This window comes from Engraulis encrasicolus, unplaced genomic scaffold (genome assembly GCF_034702125.1).
Source record: "Engraulis encrasicolus isolate BLACKSEA-1 unplaced genomic scaffold, IST_EnEncr_1.0 scaffold_49_np1212, whole genome shotgun sequence".
In the NCBI taxonomy this organism is placed as follows: domain Eukaryota; kingdom Metazoa; phylum Chordata; class Actinopteri; order Clupeiformes; family Engraulidae; genus Engraulis; species Engraulis encrasicolus.
In genome coordinates, this window is record NW_026945808.1 from 516,402 (window position 1) to 536,533 (window position 20,132).

General features: G+C 40.9%; 1 protein-coding gene across 1 annotated transcript in view; it reads left to right on the forward strand.

Moving 5' to 3' along the window:
• Positions 1–18,948, forward strand: part of LOC134444287 (verrucotoxin subunit beta-like) — a 32,584-nt gene extending 13,636 nt beyond the window's left edge. Inside the window, exons 3-5 of the mRNA XM_063193640.1 lie at positions 14,300–14,422; positions 14,554–16,126; positions 18,798–18,948. Of these exons, the coding sequence (XP_063049710.1) occupies positions 14,317–14,422; positions 14,554–16,126; positions 18,798–18,948 (1,830 nt within the window). The 5' untranslated portion in view covers positions 14,300–14,316. The remainder of the gene's footprint in view (positions 1–14,299; positions 14,423–14,553; positions 16,127–18,797) is intronic.
• Positions 18,949–20,132: the final 1,184 nt, after the last annotated feature.

The window sequence follows — 20,132 nt, forward strand, 5'->3', positions numbered from 1 at the left end:
GTATTACTTTTTTAAAACTGCTATCCCACTCCACTAATTCCACTAAGAGCCATACTGTGTTTCACCGCTGCTACAACTGCTAACCCACAAGGGCTTCAACTTGCCATTGCATGTTTGTCTGTAAAACCATTTGAATGTAACGCGTTTCCTGATTCGCTAGTCGTAATCGGCATGTTGAAAGGAGTGGTTTTATTGGTTCTCTACGTCACATGACCTCCAACTACTAAAGAGACACCTCTCCGTTCATGAAAACATGCAGTCTTCGGGTTTTTTTAAGCGATTTCATTTTTTGGGGTATTGAAACTGTTTTTTTTTTTTTTTCATTTTGATACAAAATACAAGCGGCGAATCCGAGAACCAACAAATTAAATTGGTGTGGCCTAAAGCAATCAAATGTCTCTCCTACCTGTTGCATTCGTGACCGGAACACGTACCTCTCGTACACAATGTCCTCTTTAGGGGAACAGTATGCTTCGAATTTCTCAATCACTTTATCAATAAAACATAAGATAAATACATAAAGATAAAACATAAGGTAAAATAATAATAATAATAATAATAATAATAATAAAATAAAAAATAAACATAAACATAAAAATAAAAAAATAAGAATGATATATAATTTAAGCTAGGGTAAAGCATCTGAGAACAGCTTTGTCTTGAGTCTAGATTTAAAGCTATCAATAGTAGGTGCATTTTTTACATCATCTGGAAGCTGGTTCCAAAGCTTTGAAGCATAGAAGCTACACTTTGTTTTGACTTTTGGAATCACCAGCAAATTCTTCTCCGTTGACCTTAGTGACCTGGTTGGTGCATACAGCTGAAACATATCCAGTAGATTTGTGGGTCCCATCCCATTTAATAATTTAAACACAAGTAGTAATGTCTTAACGTCAATTCTGTAGCTCTCTGGGAGCCAATGCAGAGATCTTAAAATTGGAGTAATGTGGTCGAACGTCCTTGTTTTTGTAAGAACCCTTGCTGCTGCATTTTGTACAAGTTGAAGTTGTTTGATGGTCTTTTTGGGGAGGCTTGTAAAAAGACTGTTACAGTAATCAACCTTACTAGTCCTGGACCAACCATGTAGACCCGTTCGCAATTTTGAGTTGGGGGCGTTTCTCACTGGAATTGAGTTACTGGGTTCCTAGACATTAAAAATCACGGAGGTGCTCGTCCACCATAGTGCCAGATTTTTCACAATATGGCCGCCGAATATGGCCGCCATCGCCTATGACAAAAACCTGTGTTTTTTACTTTTAAACTGTTTATACACATGCCATACATCAATTCTGACCAATTTTTGGAGAGGAAATCATTTCTGACAATTTCATGAGGAGAATGTGTGATTGTGACCTTAAAAGGTCATTGTCAAGGTCAAATTTGCTATTCTGAAGAATGTCAATAGACTTTCATTGTAAAAATGAGAAACAAATTCTCAATTATGTTATGAGGAGTTATTTGCTGATATTGCCATGATTATTTTGTGTCAGTATAGTGTCAGTATAGTCCTTAAAAGGTCAAGGTCAAGGTCATGTTCCAGGTATTTTACCTATTCTGAAGAACTCGGCCATGTGCTTGCCTATTAGGTCATTATTAAGAATAAGGAACAGCCACTATAAATGTAAACCTAACATTTCCACACAGTCAGAGGACAGGACAGCCCATGCACTGCAACAGTCAACACAGAGAGGAGCCCCCACTAGACGAGAAGTAAGTATGTTGCAGACTCTATGAACTAGAAATGCCCCTCTGTGAATGTGCCCTCTTATAGCACTATTGATGGGAGGAAGTGCATTGATTCCATCACCAATGCTGTACATTTATACTCTGTGATCATCAAATATTACAGCTGTTGTGGTTGATCTGGCCCCAGCCAGACAAGCTTTGGCTTGTTAACAACCAACAGAAGGTCACCATCTAACAGGGGTGATGCTGAAAGGACATCATGAGATCTGCTGAATACTCATGCCCCGTTCCTCAGCAATGTCCATCCTCCTATGTGCCTCAGCTATGTCTTTAGATGAGACCAACTTCTGCTCCTTTACAATGATTGCTAGTGTCTTCTATGGCTGATCTTTGTACTGCAGAAGATTTCTTTTTGAAACAGTTCCACTTATCTTATGTTCTTGAGAACTAACCTATCCTGCCAGTATAAGCTGAAAACAAGCTTTGGAGACGGTTGCGCAGGCGAGGTGCAACACTCCTGTTAACAACCTGGTTGCTGAGCAGATTGTGCAGTGGAACGGGCGCATTAACGGTCAATGAGCATGGATTCTGCGGATCCACCAGAAAGTCTAGCAACAATTACACATTTCGGTTGAATGTAAGGCACGGAGCGGTGCTCAGTGCATGTTGGAGGTGGTATTCTGTCCGCTTCAAAGTTGTGTTGTTGGTGAGAAAGTTGAGGACATCAGTGATCATTCTAATCTGATGGAAAGAACTCAAATTTTGCTGCAACATTAACATTGCGTGTGGCTCCTACTACAAACTGTCCTCCATGACCCTTGCATACTCTCTGAATGCTGCTCAACCTTTATGTCACCTCCCACAGCAGTAAGAGGCTACTGCAGTTACGTTCTGCAAAGATTGGCATAGGACGTTATGGTAGCCTCATATTGATTTATTTTCCTTCTCTTTCAGAGACAACAGCATTTTTAATGATGGCCGCCAAACTTCAAAGAATTGGCAGAGCTCTGACTTGTCTTGATTCAAGCTCTCCACTTGCTCAGTCAAGGCCTCAAACTCAAATTCTGGGCAACGTTAATTTGAAGCCAGTGAAGTGTGCAATGCCTGTACCTGTGCAAGCACTGGACAGTCTGCCTTGTCCTTGTGAGTCCAGAATACCTCCCACTGGAGAGACATGCATCAATGCATTATCTAGGCCAGAACCTCGAGGCAATTTTCCCTGATATCTGAGAATAACATGCGTCCAATGGAAAGGGCCAATACAGTGGAAGAGATCCTTGAAGTGCTCCGTCTCATGCAGGTTTCATCACACCAAATTGCCATTGATGCCTGGATCATCTGCCTGCGAACACTGGAAGTTGGATAGGCAGTGTCTGACAGTGGCACACTCAGTAATGGGTCTTGGTATTATAGGAAGGAAGCCAGCACGTATCATTGGCACAACAGCAGATGAGACAAGTGTGTGTACAGCAGCCTGCATCAAAAGGTTTCCTCCTGACACACCAGAGCGAATCAGGCTGATCAAGAATTCATGCTTTCCTGATAAACCTTTTGCAGTGGCAACATGCAGTAATGTTGCTTGTTTGTTTTCAGGATGCAGCAGCATGTCTGGTGGTAGGGCAGGTCGAACCACTGGCTTTGCATGATCAGGTACCTCTTGGCATGGTAAATTCCTCTGCAGTATATCATCAGCTTGGCCTAATTCTGTGCCCGACACTGGAGACTTTTGAAGGTGTCTGTTCACTGAGGCATCTGGAAACAGTAATAAGGCTGCATAGTGTGAACCCTTGGTACCAGAAAGTGATGATTTGTCAGCATAATCAGAGCTGGATGCCTGCCAATGTATATTACATTACACTTAGCTGACGCTTTCATTTATTCAAAGCGACTTACAGTTATTATTTTTCAGGGTATTGGTTACAGTCCCTGGAGCAATGTGGGGTTAGGTCCCTTGCTCAAGGGCGCTTCAGCCATGGATGGAGATGTTGGGATTCGAACCTGCAACCCCTAGATTGAAAGATCAACTCTCTAACCACTAGGCCACAGATGCCCCCATGTATAATGGATGTATAATCCTCCCTTGTAAGTGCTAGGTATGGTTTTCTGTCGGTTTTTCGAGCATTCCACAACATAGCTAGCAAGAAGACTGGTCAGATCTGATTGTCTGGTAGCTTGAACATGAACCACTCCTGTGAAAAGTTGCAAGAAGGTTCTTGATGTGAAGGCTTTTGCTGTGTGGGAAGCATCATATGCAATGGTGTTCGCCTTATTCCGCGTTGAATCTTATGCACAAGCATTTGAAAGAGGCAGTGAAGTTGTGTACTCTTGTGATCTCTGACACACTTCTCCTCTTCTAGTGGGGGCTCCTATCTGTGTTGACTGTTGCAGTGCATGTGCTGTCCTGTCCTCTGACTGTGTGGAAATGTTAGGTTTACATTTATAGTGACTGTTCCTTATTCTTAACAATGACCTAATAGGCAAGCACATGGCCGAGTTATTCAGAATAGGGAAAAGACCTGGAACATGACCTTGACCTTGACCTTTTAAGGACTATACTGACACTATACTGACACAATATAATCATGGCAATATCAGCAAATAACTCCTCATACCATAATTAAGCGGGCTTGCGGAGCAAGGACCATGCAGAGCATGGCCCTTGCAGAGCAAGGCCCGTTTATAGTAATCTCTAAGTCCTGTTTTATTATTAAGCGGGCTTGCAGAGCAAGGACCATGCAGAGCATGGCCCTTGCAGAGCAAGGCCCGTTTATAGTAATCTCTAAGTCCTGTTTTATTAAGCGGGCTTGCGGAGCAAGGACCATGCAGAGCATGGCCCTTGCAGAGCAAGGCCCGTTTATAGTAATCTCTAAGTCCTGTTTCTTTCCTTTATTATTGGTCTTGTGCAGGGCAGCAGTAAAATAGAAAATGGATCTCCTCCTAGGCCTTTCGAGATAGAGACACCGTTCAAACACTAAAACGACCGGCTCGGCTTGGAGATCGCGTATCGTTATAGGCTTCTCCGTGTCTCTTGTCGTTTTCCCGTTTTTGGCGATTTTGTGAAAGCCTGGGTCTCCATTGAAAACTATGGTGGAACCTTCATGAACCAAAGTTCCGCCACTCTAGAGATTAGAGTGTAGGAGGCTTTTTCGGTCATAAAACATCAACACTTTCACCTAGAAGTTTAGTTGACGCGTTGTTAGCGAGCTCTATGGGATGTCTCCAAATTGTCAAAGTTTCATCTCCCAACTCCCAATACTTTTTAAATGGCAGGTTTGTAAAAAAAACAGGCCTGGCTCTATGGAGAATCCCAGTCTTTTGAAAAGTGCATTTTTCAAGAGATCAGCGCATGTCCCACACGGAGGTCCATTTGTGCCTGAAAAATTTAACCTATAAACTTCATTCAAAGACTGTTAGAGAGATCACAAGCATGACTCCGATCTGTGAAAAGGACACGTGCCAACTCCTTTTAGTTTTTTTACAACGATGTTGTAAAGACAAAAAACTCATTCTCATTTTCTCCCCTGTTAAAGGCTCAATACTAACTGTCAGTTAGTATCAGAACAGGTGCTCCCAATGAAGGATTCCATCTTAACTGCCACTGTCTCAAGATTCTATTCTTAACGAGCAGGTGCGAGCAGCCATTCTAGAAGTGTATTGTTCAGCTCTTCAATGCAATCTAATATAGTCTTGCTGGACTGTGTATGACAGCTAGCTGCTTGGCTTAGTGGTAATGCATGCCGCTGCATTAGAGATATGGATGTGAGGGTTCGAATCCCATCTGAAGCCATGTTGATTTTCTAAATTATATCATATGCAGCGTTCCTTGGCCGACTTAAAATGCCATGTATATCATTTAGTATGGATGGCAAATGTGCTGAATTACAGATATTGAGGTTGGGGGTTCGAAACCCAGTCAAAGCCATGTTGATTTTCAAAATTATATCATATGCAGTGTTCCTTGGCCAACTTAAAATGCCATGTATGTTACATTACATTACATTACATTTCACTTAGCTGATGCTTTCATTTGTTCAAAGCGACTTACAACTATTATTTTTCAGGGTATTGGTTACAGTCCCTGGAGCAATGTGGGGTTAGGTGCCTTGCTCAAGGGCACTTCAGCCATGGATGGAGGAGTAGGGAGAGCTCAGGGGGTATTCAAACTGGCAACCCCTAGATTGAAAGACCAACTCTCTAACCACTAGGTCACGGCTGCCCTTTGTCTGTCTTTGTATGTCATTTAGTATGCATGGCAAATGTGCTGGATTACAGATATGGAGGTTGGGGGTTCGAATGCCAGTCAAAGCCATGTTGATTTTCAAAATGATATCATATGCAGTGTTCCTTGGCCAACTTAAAATGCCATGTATGTCATTTAGTATGAATGGCAAATGTGCTGAATTAGGGATATGGGGGTTGGAGGTTCGAACCCCAGTCGAAGCCATGTTGATTTTCAAAATGATATCATATGCAGTGTTCCTTAGCCAACTTCAAATATCATGTATTGTATGTCATTTAATATCAATGGCAAAGGGGTTGGATTACAGATATGGAGGTTGTGAGTTCGAATCCCGCTCGATTTTCAAAATTATATCATATGCAGTGTTCCTTAGCCAACTTAAAATACCATGTATGTCATTTAGTATATCCCCAAAACGCAGAGCTACAACACTTTCAAGATGGCTGAATCCAAGATGGCTGAATTGTTTGGCCCATAACTTCTGACTGGGTGGATGGAGTTTTTCCAAGATTTCTTTTAGCTTTGTTTTCTCAATAGTACTTTGTTTCATCTCTGCCCCCAAAGGCAAGCCCGCTTCCAGCATTTTCTGTGAGAATGCATTTCTAGTTATTATTGGTCTTGTGCAGGGGGACAGCAAAAATAGAAAATGGATATCCTCCTAGGCCTTTCGAGATAGAGACACCGTTCAAACACTAAAACGACCGGCTCGGCTTGGAGATCGCGTATATTAATAGGCTTTTTCGTGTCTCTTGTCGTTTTCCCGTTTTTGGCGATTTTGTGAAAGCCTGGGTCTCCATTGAAAACTGTGGTGGAACCTTCATGAACCACAGTTCCGCCACTCTAGAGATTAGAGTGTAGGAGGCTTTTTCGGTCATAAAACATCAACACTTTCACCTAGAAGTTTAGTTGACGCGTTGTTAGCGAGCTCTATGGGATGTCTCCAAATTGTGAAAGTTTCATCTCCCAACTCCCAATACTTTTTAAATGGCAGGTTTGTAAAAAAAAACAGGCCTGGCTCTATGGAGAATCCCATTCTTTCGAAAAGTGCATTTTTCAAGAGATCAGCGCATGTCCCACACGGAGGTCCATTTGTGCCTGAACCCTTTCACCTATAAACTTCATTCAAAGACTGTTAGAGAGATCACAAGCATGACTCCGATCTGTGAAAATGAAACGTGCCAACTCCTTTTAGTTTTTTTACAACGATGTTGTAAAGACAAAAAACTCATTCTCATTTTCTCCCCTGTTAAAGGCTCAATACTAACTGTCAGTTAGTATCAGAACAGGTGCTCCCAATGAAGGATTCCATCTTAACTGCCACTGTCTCAAGATTCTATTCTTAACGAGCAGGTGCGAGCAGCCATTCTAGAAGGCTATTGTTCAACTCTTCAATGCAATGTAATATAGTCTTGCTGGACTGTGTATGACAGCTAGCTGCTTGGCTTAGTGGTAATGCATGCCGCTGCATTAGAGATATGGAGGTTGAGGGTTCAAATCCCATCCGAAGCCATGTTGATTTTCTAAATTATATCATATGCAGCGTTCCTTGGCCGACTTAAAATGCCATGTATATCATTTAGTATGCATGGCAAATGTGCTGGATTACAGATATGGAGGTTGGGGGTTCAAATCCCAGTCAAAGCCATGTTGATTTTCTAAATTATATCATATGCAGCGTTCCTTGGCCGACTTAAAATGCCATGTATATCATTTAGTATGGATGGCAAATGTGCTGAATTACAGATATTGAGGTTGGGGGTTCGAAACCCAATCAAAGCCATGTTGATTTTCAAAATTATATCATATGCAGTGTTCCTTGGCCAACTTAAAATGCCATGTATGTCATTTAGTATGCATGGCAAATGTGCTGGATTACAGATATGAAGGTTGGGGGTTCGAATCCCAGTCAAAGCCATGTTGATTTTCAAAATGATATCATATGCAGTGTTCCTTGGCCAACTTAAAATGCCATGTATGTCATTTAGTATGAATGGCAAATGTGCTGAATTAGGGATATGGGGGTTGGAGGTTCGAACCCCAGTCGAAGCCATGTTGATTTTCAAAATGATATCATATGCAGTGTTCCTTAGCCAAATTGAAATATCATGTATTGTATGTCATTTAATATCAATGGCAAAGGGGTTGGATTACAGATATGGAGGTTGTGAGTTCGAATCCCGCTCGAAGCCATGTTGATTTTCAAAATTATATCATATGCAGTGTTCCTTAGCCAACTTAAAATACCATGTATGTCATTTAGTATATCCCCAAAACGCAGAGCTACAACACTTTCAAGATGGCTGAATCCAAGATGGCTGAATTGTTTGGCCCATAACTTCTGACTGGGTGGATGGAGTTTTTCCAAGATTTCTTTTAGCTTTGTTTTCTCAATAGTACTTTGTTTCATCTCTGCCCCCAAAGGCAAGCCCGCTTCCAGCATTTTCTGTGAGAATGCATTTCTAGTTATTATTGGTCTTGTGCAGGGGGACAGCAAAAATAGAAAATGGATATCCTCCTAGGCCTTTCGAGATAGAGACACCGTTCAAACACTAAAACGACCGGCTCGGCTTGGAGATCGCGTATATTAATAGGCTTTTTCGTGTCTCTTGTCGTTTTCCCGTTTTTGGCGATTTTGTGAAAGCCTGGGTCTCCATTGAAAACTGTGGTGGAACCTTCATGAACCACAGTTCCGCCACTCTAGAGATTAGAGTGTAGGAGGCTTTTTCGGTCATAAAACATCAACACTTTCACCTAGAAGTTTAGTTGACGCGTTGTTAGCGAGCTCTATGGGATGTCTCCAAATTGTGAAAGTTTCATCTCCCAACTCCCAATACTTTTTAAATGGCAGGTTTGTAAAAAAAAAAACAGGCCTGGCTCTATGGAGAATCCCATTCTTTCGAAAATTGCATTTTTCAAGAGATCAGCGCATGTCCCACACGGAGGTCCATTTGTGCCTGAACCCTTTCACCTATAAACTTCATTCAAAGACTGTTAGAGAGATCACAAGCATGACTCCGATCTGTGAAAAGGACACGTGCCAACTCCTTTTAGTTTTTTTACAACGATGTTGTAAAGACAAAAAACTCATTCTCATTTTCTCCCCTGTTAAAGGCTCAATACTAACTGTCAGTTAGTATCAGAACAGGTGCTCTCATTGAAGGATTCCATCTTAACTGCCACTGTCTCAAGATTCTATTCTTAACGAGCAGGTGCGAGCAGCCATTCTAGAAGGCTATTGTTCAGCTCTTCAATGCAATGTAATATAGTCTTGCTGGACTGTGTATGACAGCTAGCTGCTTGGCTTAGTGGTAATGCATGCCGCTGCATTAGAGATATGGAGGTTGAGGGTTCAAATCCCATCTGAAGCCATGTTGATTTTCTAAATTATATCATATGCAGCGTTCCTTGGCCGACTTAAAATGCCATGTATATCATTTAGTATGCATGGCAAATGTGCTGGATTACAGATATGGAGGTTGGGGGTTCAAATCCCAGTCAAAGCCATGTTGATTTTCTAAATTATATCATATGCAGCGTTCCTTGGTCGACTTAAAATGCCATGTATATCATTTAGTATGGATGGCAAATGTGCTGAATTACAGATATTGAGGTTGGGGGTTCGAAACCCAGTCAAAGCCATGTTGATTTTCAAAATTATATCATATGCAGTGTTCCTTGGCCAACTTAAAATGCCATGCATGTCATTTAGTATGCATGGCAAATGTGCTGGATTACAGATATGGAGGTTGGGGGTTCGAATCCCAGTCAAAGCCATGTTGATTTTCAAAATGATATCATATGCAGTGTTCCTTGGCCAACTTAAAATGCCATGTATGTCATTTAGTATGAATGGCAAATGTGCTGAATTAGGGATATGGGGGTTGGAGGTTCGAACCCCAGTCGAAGCCATGTTGATTTTCAAAATGATATCATATGCAGTGTTCCTTAGCCAACTTCAAATATCATGTATTGTATGTCATTTAATATCAATGGCAAAGGGGTTGGATTACAGATATGGAGGTTGTGAGTTCTAATCCCGCTCGAAGCCATGTTGATTTTCAAAATTATATCATATGCAGTGTTCCTTAGCCAACTTAAAATACCATGTATGTCATTTAGTATATCCCCAAAACGCAGAGCTACAACACTTTCAAGATGGCTGAATCCAAGATGGCTGAATTGTTTGGCCCATAACTTCTGACTGGGTGGATGGAGTTTTTCCAAGATTTCTTTTAGCTTTGTTTTCTCAATAGTACTTTGTTTCATCTCTGCCCCAAAAGGCAAGCCCGCTTCCAGCATTTTCTGTGAGAATGCATTTCTAGTTGAGAATTTGTTTCTCATTTTTACAATGAAAGTCTATTGACATTCTTCAAAATAGCAAATTTGACCTTGGCAATGACCTTTTAAGGTCACAATCACTCATTCTCCTCATGAAATTGTCAGAAATGATTTCCTCTCCAAAGATTGGTGAGAATTGATGGCATGTGTATAAACAGTTTAAAAGTAAAAAACACAGGTTTTTGTCATAGGCGATAGCGGCCATATTTGGCGGCCATATTGTGAAAAATCTGGCACTATGGTGGACGAGCACCTCCGTGATTTTTAATGTCTAGGAACCCACTAACTCAATTCCAGTGAGAAACGCCCCCAACTCAAAATTGCGAACGGGTCTACATGGATGGTCCAGGACTATACTAGAAATGAAGGCATGTATTAGCTTCTCCAGATCATGTTTAGACATAAGGACCCTACATTTAGATTATGTGATAGAATGCAGACTTAGTAATAGCTTTCATGTGACTATTGAGGTTTAGGTCACTGTCAATGAGTACCCCACAATTTTTAACTGTATCCCTTGCTTTCAGTCCCTTCGTTTCAAGGATAGTAGCAATCTTTTGTCTCTCCTCTCTTTTCCCAAATATAATTACTTCAGTTTTATCTGAGTTCAGCTGGAGGAAATTGTGAGACATCCATTTGTTAATTTGGTCCATGCAATGATTGAATGAATGCGTGATTCAAGGGGGTGTAGTAATTGGGGGACATAGATAAGTAGAGTTGGGTGTCATCCGCATAGCTATGGTAATTTAGGAGTTCTTCTCAATAAAGTGGCAGCATATACAGATTGTAGTAGTGGTCCCAGAATGGAGCCCTCGGGGACCCCACAGTTTAGAGACATCGGTGATAAGGGCAGTCATGGGTGAGCGGTAAGGGCGTCAGACTTGCATCCCAGAGGTTGCCGGTTCGACTCCCGACCCGCTAGGTTGGTGGGGGGAGTAATCAACCAGTGCTCTCCCCCATCCTCCTCCATGACTGAGGTACCCTGAGCATGGTACCGTCCCACCGCACTGAGGGCTGCCCCCTTGCACGGGTGAGGCATAAATGCAATGTCGTTGTGTGCAGTGTTCACTTGTGTGCTGTGGAGTGCTGTGTCACAATGACAATGGGAGTTGGAGTTTCCCAATGGGCTTTCACTTTCATGAGGTATGTCTTCCAATGGCGACAATAAAACTTCTTTGTTGTAAGTACGATTTGAACCAGTTGATCACTATGCCTGTAAAGCCAACCCAGTGTTCCAGTCTATGTAGTAGTATGGCATCATCAACTGTATCATAAGCGGCACTTAAATCTAGTAGCACCAAGACGGATGATTTGCCAGCATCAGAATTCAATCTTATGTCATTCATAACTTTAATAAGAGCTGTTTCAGTGCTGTGGGAAGCACGGAAACCTCATTGAAACAAGGTAGCTATTAGACATTTGAAAGGCAGTTAATTGGTTAAAAACAATTTTCTCTATTATTTTACCCATGAATGATAGATTGGATATGGGCCTATAGTTGTTTAGTACCAGTGCATCCAGGTTGTTCTTTTTCAGTAAGGGTTTCACAACTGCTTCTTTCAGACAGCCTGGGTATGTGTCTGTTTGTAGTGAGGTGTTGATGATCTGAAGTACATCTGGTGATATTAGATGTAAGATGGATTTGAAGAAGGCTGTTGGTAGAATATCTAAGTCAGATGTAGAGGAGCTAAGACTTTGTACCGTTCTATTAAGAATGTCCACATCAACTAAATGAAAATTTCTCATGAGGTTAAGATTTAACTTCACTGTAGCAAATTGGTCAGAATCATGGGCCGGTTGCACCTGTGTGAGTATGTTTGTACATATTTTTTCAACTCTTTCCTTTGAAAAAGGAAGCAAACTCATTGTTTTTGCTGACTGAGAGGAACTCAGAAGGCATTTAATTTGGGGGATTTGCTAGTTTTTCAACAGTGTCAAATTAGGACGCGTGCATTATTAATATTTCTATTAATTATGTCAGAGAAAAAAGATTGTCCAGCTTTAGAAATGTCTTGGTTGTATTTCGAGAGTGTGTGTTTATAGATTTGGTAGTGGACTTCACGCCACTGTCTTTCAGCCCTCCAATAATTCTTGCTTTAGTAATTAAAACTGTGGGATTCATTCTCCAAGGTGCTTTTTGAGTTCCCACTGTTTTGATTTTTTCGAGGGCAACATCCATAATATCGGTCATCCTTGAATTGCTAAGTGATAGGCTGCGAGACTTAGAGGGCTTGATCTTCATTCGGGCCCATGACATCAGCTTATCCATCCTCTTCAGCAGTCTTGCTGTACATGCTGCTGTCTGAAGGAGGGAGGTGACGTCGTCCATGTAGCTCCTTAGTGGGTGAATCCTCCATTTGGCATTGCAATCCCATCCCAAGCCGTTGCCACCCAGTAGTGAAGTCTTGTACGGAATCTGCGGGTTGTTGAAATACTCCTAGGGTCTTGACACAGGTGGGCATGTGAAAGAAGTTCATGGCGTAGTTGATCAGTTGGTGCGGAACTGAACTCCATACGTGTTGGCAAGGTCAAGCCAGATGACGTGCAGGTCAGTCTTCTCCCTCTTTGCCTTCTGAATCTGGTCCTCATATGGAAAGGATTTCAATGAAAGGATTTCATGTAACACAATGGTGAAATACATAAATGCACATGATTTCAAGGTAGACATGAGCTGTACATATTTTTTCCCATAAATTACAATAAATAAATTAAAAATGTTTGAAAATGTGTTTGTTCTAGTGAATGTATTAGTTAAAAAATGAATGATGAATTTAACAGGAATACTATGCAAATGTATTATTTTAACAAGTAAGTAAGTAAGTATTTATACAAATATATTTCTTTTAGTATATACCTTTAAAAACAGCAGGCCAGCTGTCAACACTGTCAATCTTATCACGCATGGGTGTCAGTCTTGTCACGCAGATATTTATCAACAAAAAGACACGACTATCACTTTATTATTTTTTTTAAGAATTTTAAGCTATGGAGATACTTTAAAAAATACTTAATATGTTGCTGGTACATGGTGTTTTTGAGAATTGTCTGACTTGAAAGGATATGATGAAGTTATGTTTATTATCATCTGTAAAATTGGTAATAATGTGGATAGGATTACTAGAAATGATTAAATACAACAAGGGGCACATGACAAAAATAGAAATAGTTTTTGGAACACATATATTTTCAAGGACATAACATTTATATACAGTAAGTTGTCTTGTGACAAGACCTGACATTTTAAGAGTTAAATATGCTTTAAATTTACGAAATGAAAACTTGCTGAGATAAAGATTTTTGGAAATGAAAATGTACGTGTGTGGGAGAATGACCCACATGGCACTTTGACTTAAATCTGAAAAAACATCTGGGGAAAAGAAAGCATCACTATTTGACTGAGGGCACACGTGCTGAGCAAACCAAATAAGGCATGGGGGAGTGGTCGCCAACCACCAGTACCACCTGGATACTGGTCATCTTCAGCCCCAAAATATTTGCCTCAGCTGCGGTCAAACCTTAGCACATGGCCCTATGGTCCTGGATCATTTACAATGCTAACATTAGCTTACCCGACTAGCTTAAAACATATATAGTCACTAAAATTAAGCAACTTTTCATGTAAGAAATTCATTGAAAGGCGGCCATTTTTTCTCACGGAAGCAAAGAACATGGGGTCTTGGGCCATCGCGTGACCAACGAGCATGCCGGAATTATTGTTAAAGTGGAATAAAAGGTTACATGACAGAGGAAAGTGTTTAATCGGAATTAAAAGAGGAATAAACCACCCACTTTAATCGGACTTAAGTTTAATTCCGAATGAACTTAATTCTGCTTCGGTAAGTCTCTACATGATGTTTTTAAAGTTGAATTAAGCTTTAATCAGATTTAAATTGAGTTAAATTACATTAGATTAGATTTTAAACCATCATGTAAACATAAGGATTGACCATGGGAATTTCCCAGGTGGGTTTTCCATATTGATCAGCAGTGCAAGCAAAACACACAAGTTATTGTTCCACCATTGTCATGTTGTAGGTAACTGGACAGTAGACATGGCATCATCTGATAAGACTGCTGACGTCATCGAGACTGCTGCCCTGGGAAGGCCGTTCCGTCTTGGGATGCTGTACGATTGCCGAAGTGAAACTCTTATTCCAGGTGACGTCTTAAGGCTTAGAAACATACATCGTGAAACACTCCTTAAAAGGCATGTTAATTCCATTATAAGAACACCTAATATTTTTTTCGTTTGAATTTCAACCCTACATCAATTATTTTCTTAAAAACAGGTGTAACATTGTGGAATCCAGAGGAGCTGAAAGACCATATTGTGGAGGACCAACGAAATTCTGAATATAATGTCATTACATCTGACTCAATTACTCAGAAGGCAAATTCCTTTAATGTATCAGGATCTCTTAAACTGTCTATTCTTGGAGGAAAGGTTAATATTAGTGGATCAGCCAACTACCTCAATGACACAAAAACGTCTTTGAAACAAGAACGGCTCACTCTTCAGTACACAACCACAACAAAGTTCAAGCTCCTAACAATGTCTCAACTGGCACATAAAAATATAACCTATCAGGATGTTTTAGGAAATGGCCTTGCCACACACGTTGTCACTGCGATCGTATATGGGGCAGGAGCTTACTTTGTCTTTGACAGACAGTCTTCTGAAAGTGACAAAAACACAGATGTAAAGGGGCAAGTCAATGTCATGCTGGATAAGATCAAAGGTTTCTCAGCTGATGCAGGCGCAGCACTTGACATAGCTAGGGAAAACAAGTCTGTCGAGAATTCCTTCAGATGCACTTTTCATGGGGACTTCAACCTACCCAACAACCCAGTCAATTTCGAGCAGGCTGTTAACGCTTACAAAACACTACCAACACTGTTGGGAGAGAATGGAGAGCATGCCATTCCAGTCAGGGTGTGGATGTACCCTCTGACGAAGCTGAACTCAGAAGCTGCAAAACTTGAAAGACAAATTAGTGACAACCTCGTGATGAGGACAACTGCAGTCATAGAGGAATTAAACAAGACAGAGATGAGATGCAACGACCTGAAAAGCAGATATCCAATGCCTGAAATATCTGAAATGGAGAAGAAGATTCAAATTTTCATGAGAAACTGCTCTGTCTACAAATTGCAGTTTACACAGAAGCTTGGATCAGTACTTCCATCTATCCGAGGTGGTGGACAAGAGGAGAGTGTCCTTACACACATCCTTGAAGCACATGAAGAATCGCCTTTCAATAGCACTGACCTGAATCAGTGGCTGACCCAGTGGGAAAAGGAATCACATACGCTGTCCACAATACTTAGGCAACTAAAGGAAATGAAGGTAGACATGGATGTCAACCTGGGCGAACTTTGGCTTAATTTAAATATCAAAAAGATTGTGAGCTTCTCATTTACCTCTGTCGCCCAGCCAGATGATTTCCTCAAGACACTCTCAAATTTTCTCAACTCGACATTGAGAGGCCAGATGGAGCTCTTTTACAGAAGAGACACAGAGTGGCCCACCCCTAGTTCTACAAGCATACTGGAAATGAGGGAACAGTTAAACCTGTTTCAGCAGTTGAGGAAACAGATTGGGGATGAGGCCAAATACATTGTGGGATCACAATATGATGGCCGTAACCCTGGGGTCTGTATATACGTATGGGAAGATGAGTGTGATGAGCTTGTTCCATTCATTGCTCCATCCAAACCTGACACTCCAGTTGTCCATAAAGCTCTCACGGATGGATTTATACTGGAGGCACCAAAAGCAGACTCTGGCACTGTTAAGTACGTGGTAGAAGTCAAACCTCACAAAGGAGAATGGGAACGTCTATCTGAGCAGACAAGACCGGGGTTAGTGACTCTGTCAGGACTGGAGCCAAGAACTGCCTATGAGATCAGAGCAACAGCTGTGGGTAGAATTGGTTATTCTGTCAGCAGTGATTCCACTAAACATGCTACTTTAAGTAGTTAAAAATACATGAAATAGCAGTCCAACAGCAGTCAGTTCAACAACCATTGCCACCTTTCATAATGCCTGACCCCCACAAGCGATGCACACTACATTGGCATATAAAATTAGGTCCTGTCCCTTTCCCACCACAACAATCTCCTGGATTGTCCTAGGCAAATATGAATGAAGACTTGACATGTTTTTGCAAAGTGGGAAATTCAGCTTGAAGGATCTAACCCTGACAAAGATCTCCTGAGAGCAGAAACATGGAAAACAAGGGGGAAAAAATAAATGTGGAGAAATCTCACAACATTGATATTCCGTTTGGCACTTTCATCACCAACTGCCATGAATGCATGTATAACGTTGCATGTACCTCCAACTATTAAATCAAATCTTAAGTTCTTCTTTCGTTTCAGACGTGCTTAAGGTGTATCCTTTACCTGACATGTTTCGATGGTGTAACCTCCATCTTCATCAGTTGGTGACATGGATGTTGTTGATGTGTGACATGGTTTAAAGTGAGCTGCTGTTGTAAAGCATGACACACATCAACATCCATTTGCAGGAGAGGATTGTGCACATCCCAGGGAAAGGTGCAGGATGAAGGCCAACTGTAGTTTTCAGAGTGAGAAATCCGCACACTTAGAATTCTTTTTCATATATTTTATTTTTTCCATGGCAGGATCACGTTTGGACCTCAACTGTCTCCTTCAGATTCCTCACATCAACATCCATGCCATCCATATTAATTTTGACAGAATTTTTACATTTAGTTTAGTGTCTTGATGAAAATGTAATTTCCGTTTTAGTCACACTTTAATCATCTAAATCATTTTAGTTTTAGTCTAGTTTCAGTTGACAAAACCTGAAGTAATTTAATTCCAATAAAATATTGAAATCTTTATTTAACTATATAAAACTCAATGTTTTATGCTACTAACATTTCTTGAAGGCAGATACATGAAATATACATTTTACATGATTATTTCACAATGACATTTGAAATCATGGGAACACATAAACCAATTGATCTAACGCAGGGATCAAGACCATACCATCCCAGGACCAGTATTGGGGGTAACAAGTAACGCGTTACAGTACTCACATTTTTTTTCAGTAACGAGTAATCTAACACGTTAGTTTTGCGAATTCTGTAATCAATAACTTTGTTACTTTCCAAAATTAGCACTCGTTACTCCATTACTTTAAGAATTTCCTTCGATAAGGAAAGTAAAGTCCCAGCTTTTTTGCATTTAGTCAGATGCAGCTGCTTGCAGATGTGTCCGCAAGACACAGCGTTGTAGCTGTTGTGTCTGTGCCCTGTTGCCTTTGTGTGTGTCAGTGTGTGTGTGTGCGCGCACGCCTGTGTACGTGTGTTTGCACCCCGACTAGGAAAGAAAGGGAAAAAGGTAACGGCCAATGCAGGCAGCCCAAAAACAGCACCTTGATTACAGAGCACGGTTGCATGACATGCATCAAGAACGGTTGATGTTTTTAAAAGCCCACATATTGAACGGAAGGGGGTCATGAATAGATCTAATTAAAGCCCACCCAAAGCATACAAACAGGTTACTTTTATTAATGGGTAACGTAGGAACGGATTACTTGTAATGGATAGTAACATTGTAATGCAACTACTTTCAAAAGTAAGGATACCTAACACTGGACATTACACAGCCTATTTATAAGCCTATAACAAAACATATATAACTCCTGACATGAAAACAATTAATCACCACCACTAAAGACAAAGTAACCTTAGCCCTACATACTACTACATACAAAAGTGGCAAACAGGCACATTACAACTTGCCTACACCGAGTTAGCACATAGACTGTTTGATTGACAGGTGTGAATGTATTGGATAGCGTGTTGATGATAGCCAGGGCCGGTGATAGGCATAGACAGATAAAACAGCCGCTAAATCTTGGGGGTGCCAGGATTCCAAAAGTTTCAAAAGTTCCAAAAAAATAAAGAACATCAAGCAACCTAACTTTACGTCCGCAATCACTATTCATGGGAACTCATTATACATGTAGGTATGTACAAAGTCAAGTTTTCAGATGCCAGTGTCATTAAAAACAAACCCTCCTGCCTCCACACCAAACTGTTGCTAAAACTCCCCAAAGTCCAAAAACCTTTAATACAAGTGACCCAAATCTGATGGATTTAAGTCTGTGTCCACCAAAAGATTGTTGAAACATGTCAGGTAAAGGATAGAACTTTTACATGTCTGAAAAAAAAAAAAACTTAACCCTTGCCATGAATGCGACAGAGGTTTAAATCCCTCCTTCCCTCGACAAATTCGCATGAAGGCTTCCTGAATCATTCCAGCACCTCCCCTTACTCCTCTATTTCACTAGAGCACCCATCTACAGTTCCTCCATCCTAATAGGGTACAGAAACGGATCTCGTCGCACATGCTCTCCTCTTAAGCATCCCAGGACCTAGGTCAGCTAACATGTCACATGCTTATTGTACACCAAGCACTCGAGAGCAGAATAGTGAATGAAGGGAAATGGAATGGAATGGAAATGTACATGGCGTGTTCACCACATGGCCTACAGATGGGAAATAACACGTGTGAAGGTGATGCAGTATGATGAGCTGAAGAGCCGGTGGGAGAGCAGTTGGAGAGAAGATGAACGAAGAGCAAATATTGGCAAGAGAAATATCACCAAGTGTGCAGAGAAAGGTTGTGGAAAAGATGGAAACTGATGAAATGCCCAAGATGTCTTAAAGAGAGACATCTGAAATAGATCACACTTCAGTTAGATCCTTTGTCTACTGCAGACTACATTGACCTTCTGATAGAGTCAGAGAAGGCGGAGGCCAAGCCTGGATATAAGCAGTGTATCATAGAGTTACAGGAGGTGAGAGGAGGAGCTGTTTTTTTTTTTTTTTTTTAAATGATGTTAGTGAAGACAAAATATCAATCAAAACTTCAGGAATTAAGGTCTGGTGAAGGGGGTTTGCTTTTTCTGAAGATCGTCAAACAACAGCAATAGTAATATAGAACCTACAGAACCTTTATACTCATACTACAAGTTATTGCAGGCTGTTCTTTGCACTGACACCTTTGCTGATTAAAAAGTACAAGTGCAACTGTGATTGCTGGTACAAATGTCTTTCCCAAGCGAGCTATAAACTATCCTGATAAAGATGCTTTGACAGAGTCCTGAGCTCTCCCTTTGCACTCTCCGTCTGTACCGGTAACTGCACTTGTCTCTGCTCCCGCACTCTCGTTAACCAGCCACCTGCACTGCATCTCCTGCCCACTATCCTCTCTATATAAATAAAGCCCTGTTTTTCAGTCCACCTTAACCAGATCGACTGCAAAGCCTGCATCCATAGCCTGCCTGTCTGCACTCCACTTTGACTCCTACCGGAGACCTGGACCTGCCTTACTACTTGTCTGATCTCCTGCCCCAGTAAACTTGACCTGCATTTGGCCTTAATACCGCAAATTCTGCCGAGCCCTAGACTCTACTGTGCATATGAAGAAACTGACAATAAAAGCTGACTTGACTTCACTTGGCTGTACTGCTGCCTTGGAACTTCTGCCCTGTTCCTCTGCTCCTGTTTGTTTTATAAAGGTAGATGTTGATGGGTGGTATGATGATATATCGAACATAATCCATGCTTGTTTTAATCCTGGCAAACATTCCAAAATTTTATTTTAACTGAACTTGGTAGACACTTAAATAAGATTACTTCATTTTTTTGTGTTTTATTTTTGTATTCTCTGACTTATTATTGAAAAGATCTACATAACATGTATCTACATGACTAAAGTCCTCATAAGGAAACCTGTTTGGGAATTGTTTTAAAATATAGGTGGCACTACATATAGATCCAGAAAGCTATCTTATGTTGCATAATCTTTTTTTTCTTCTTTTGTT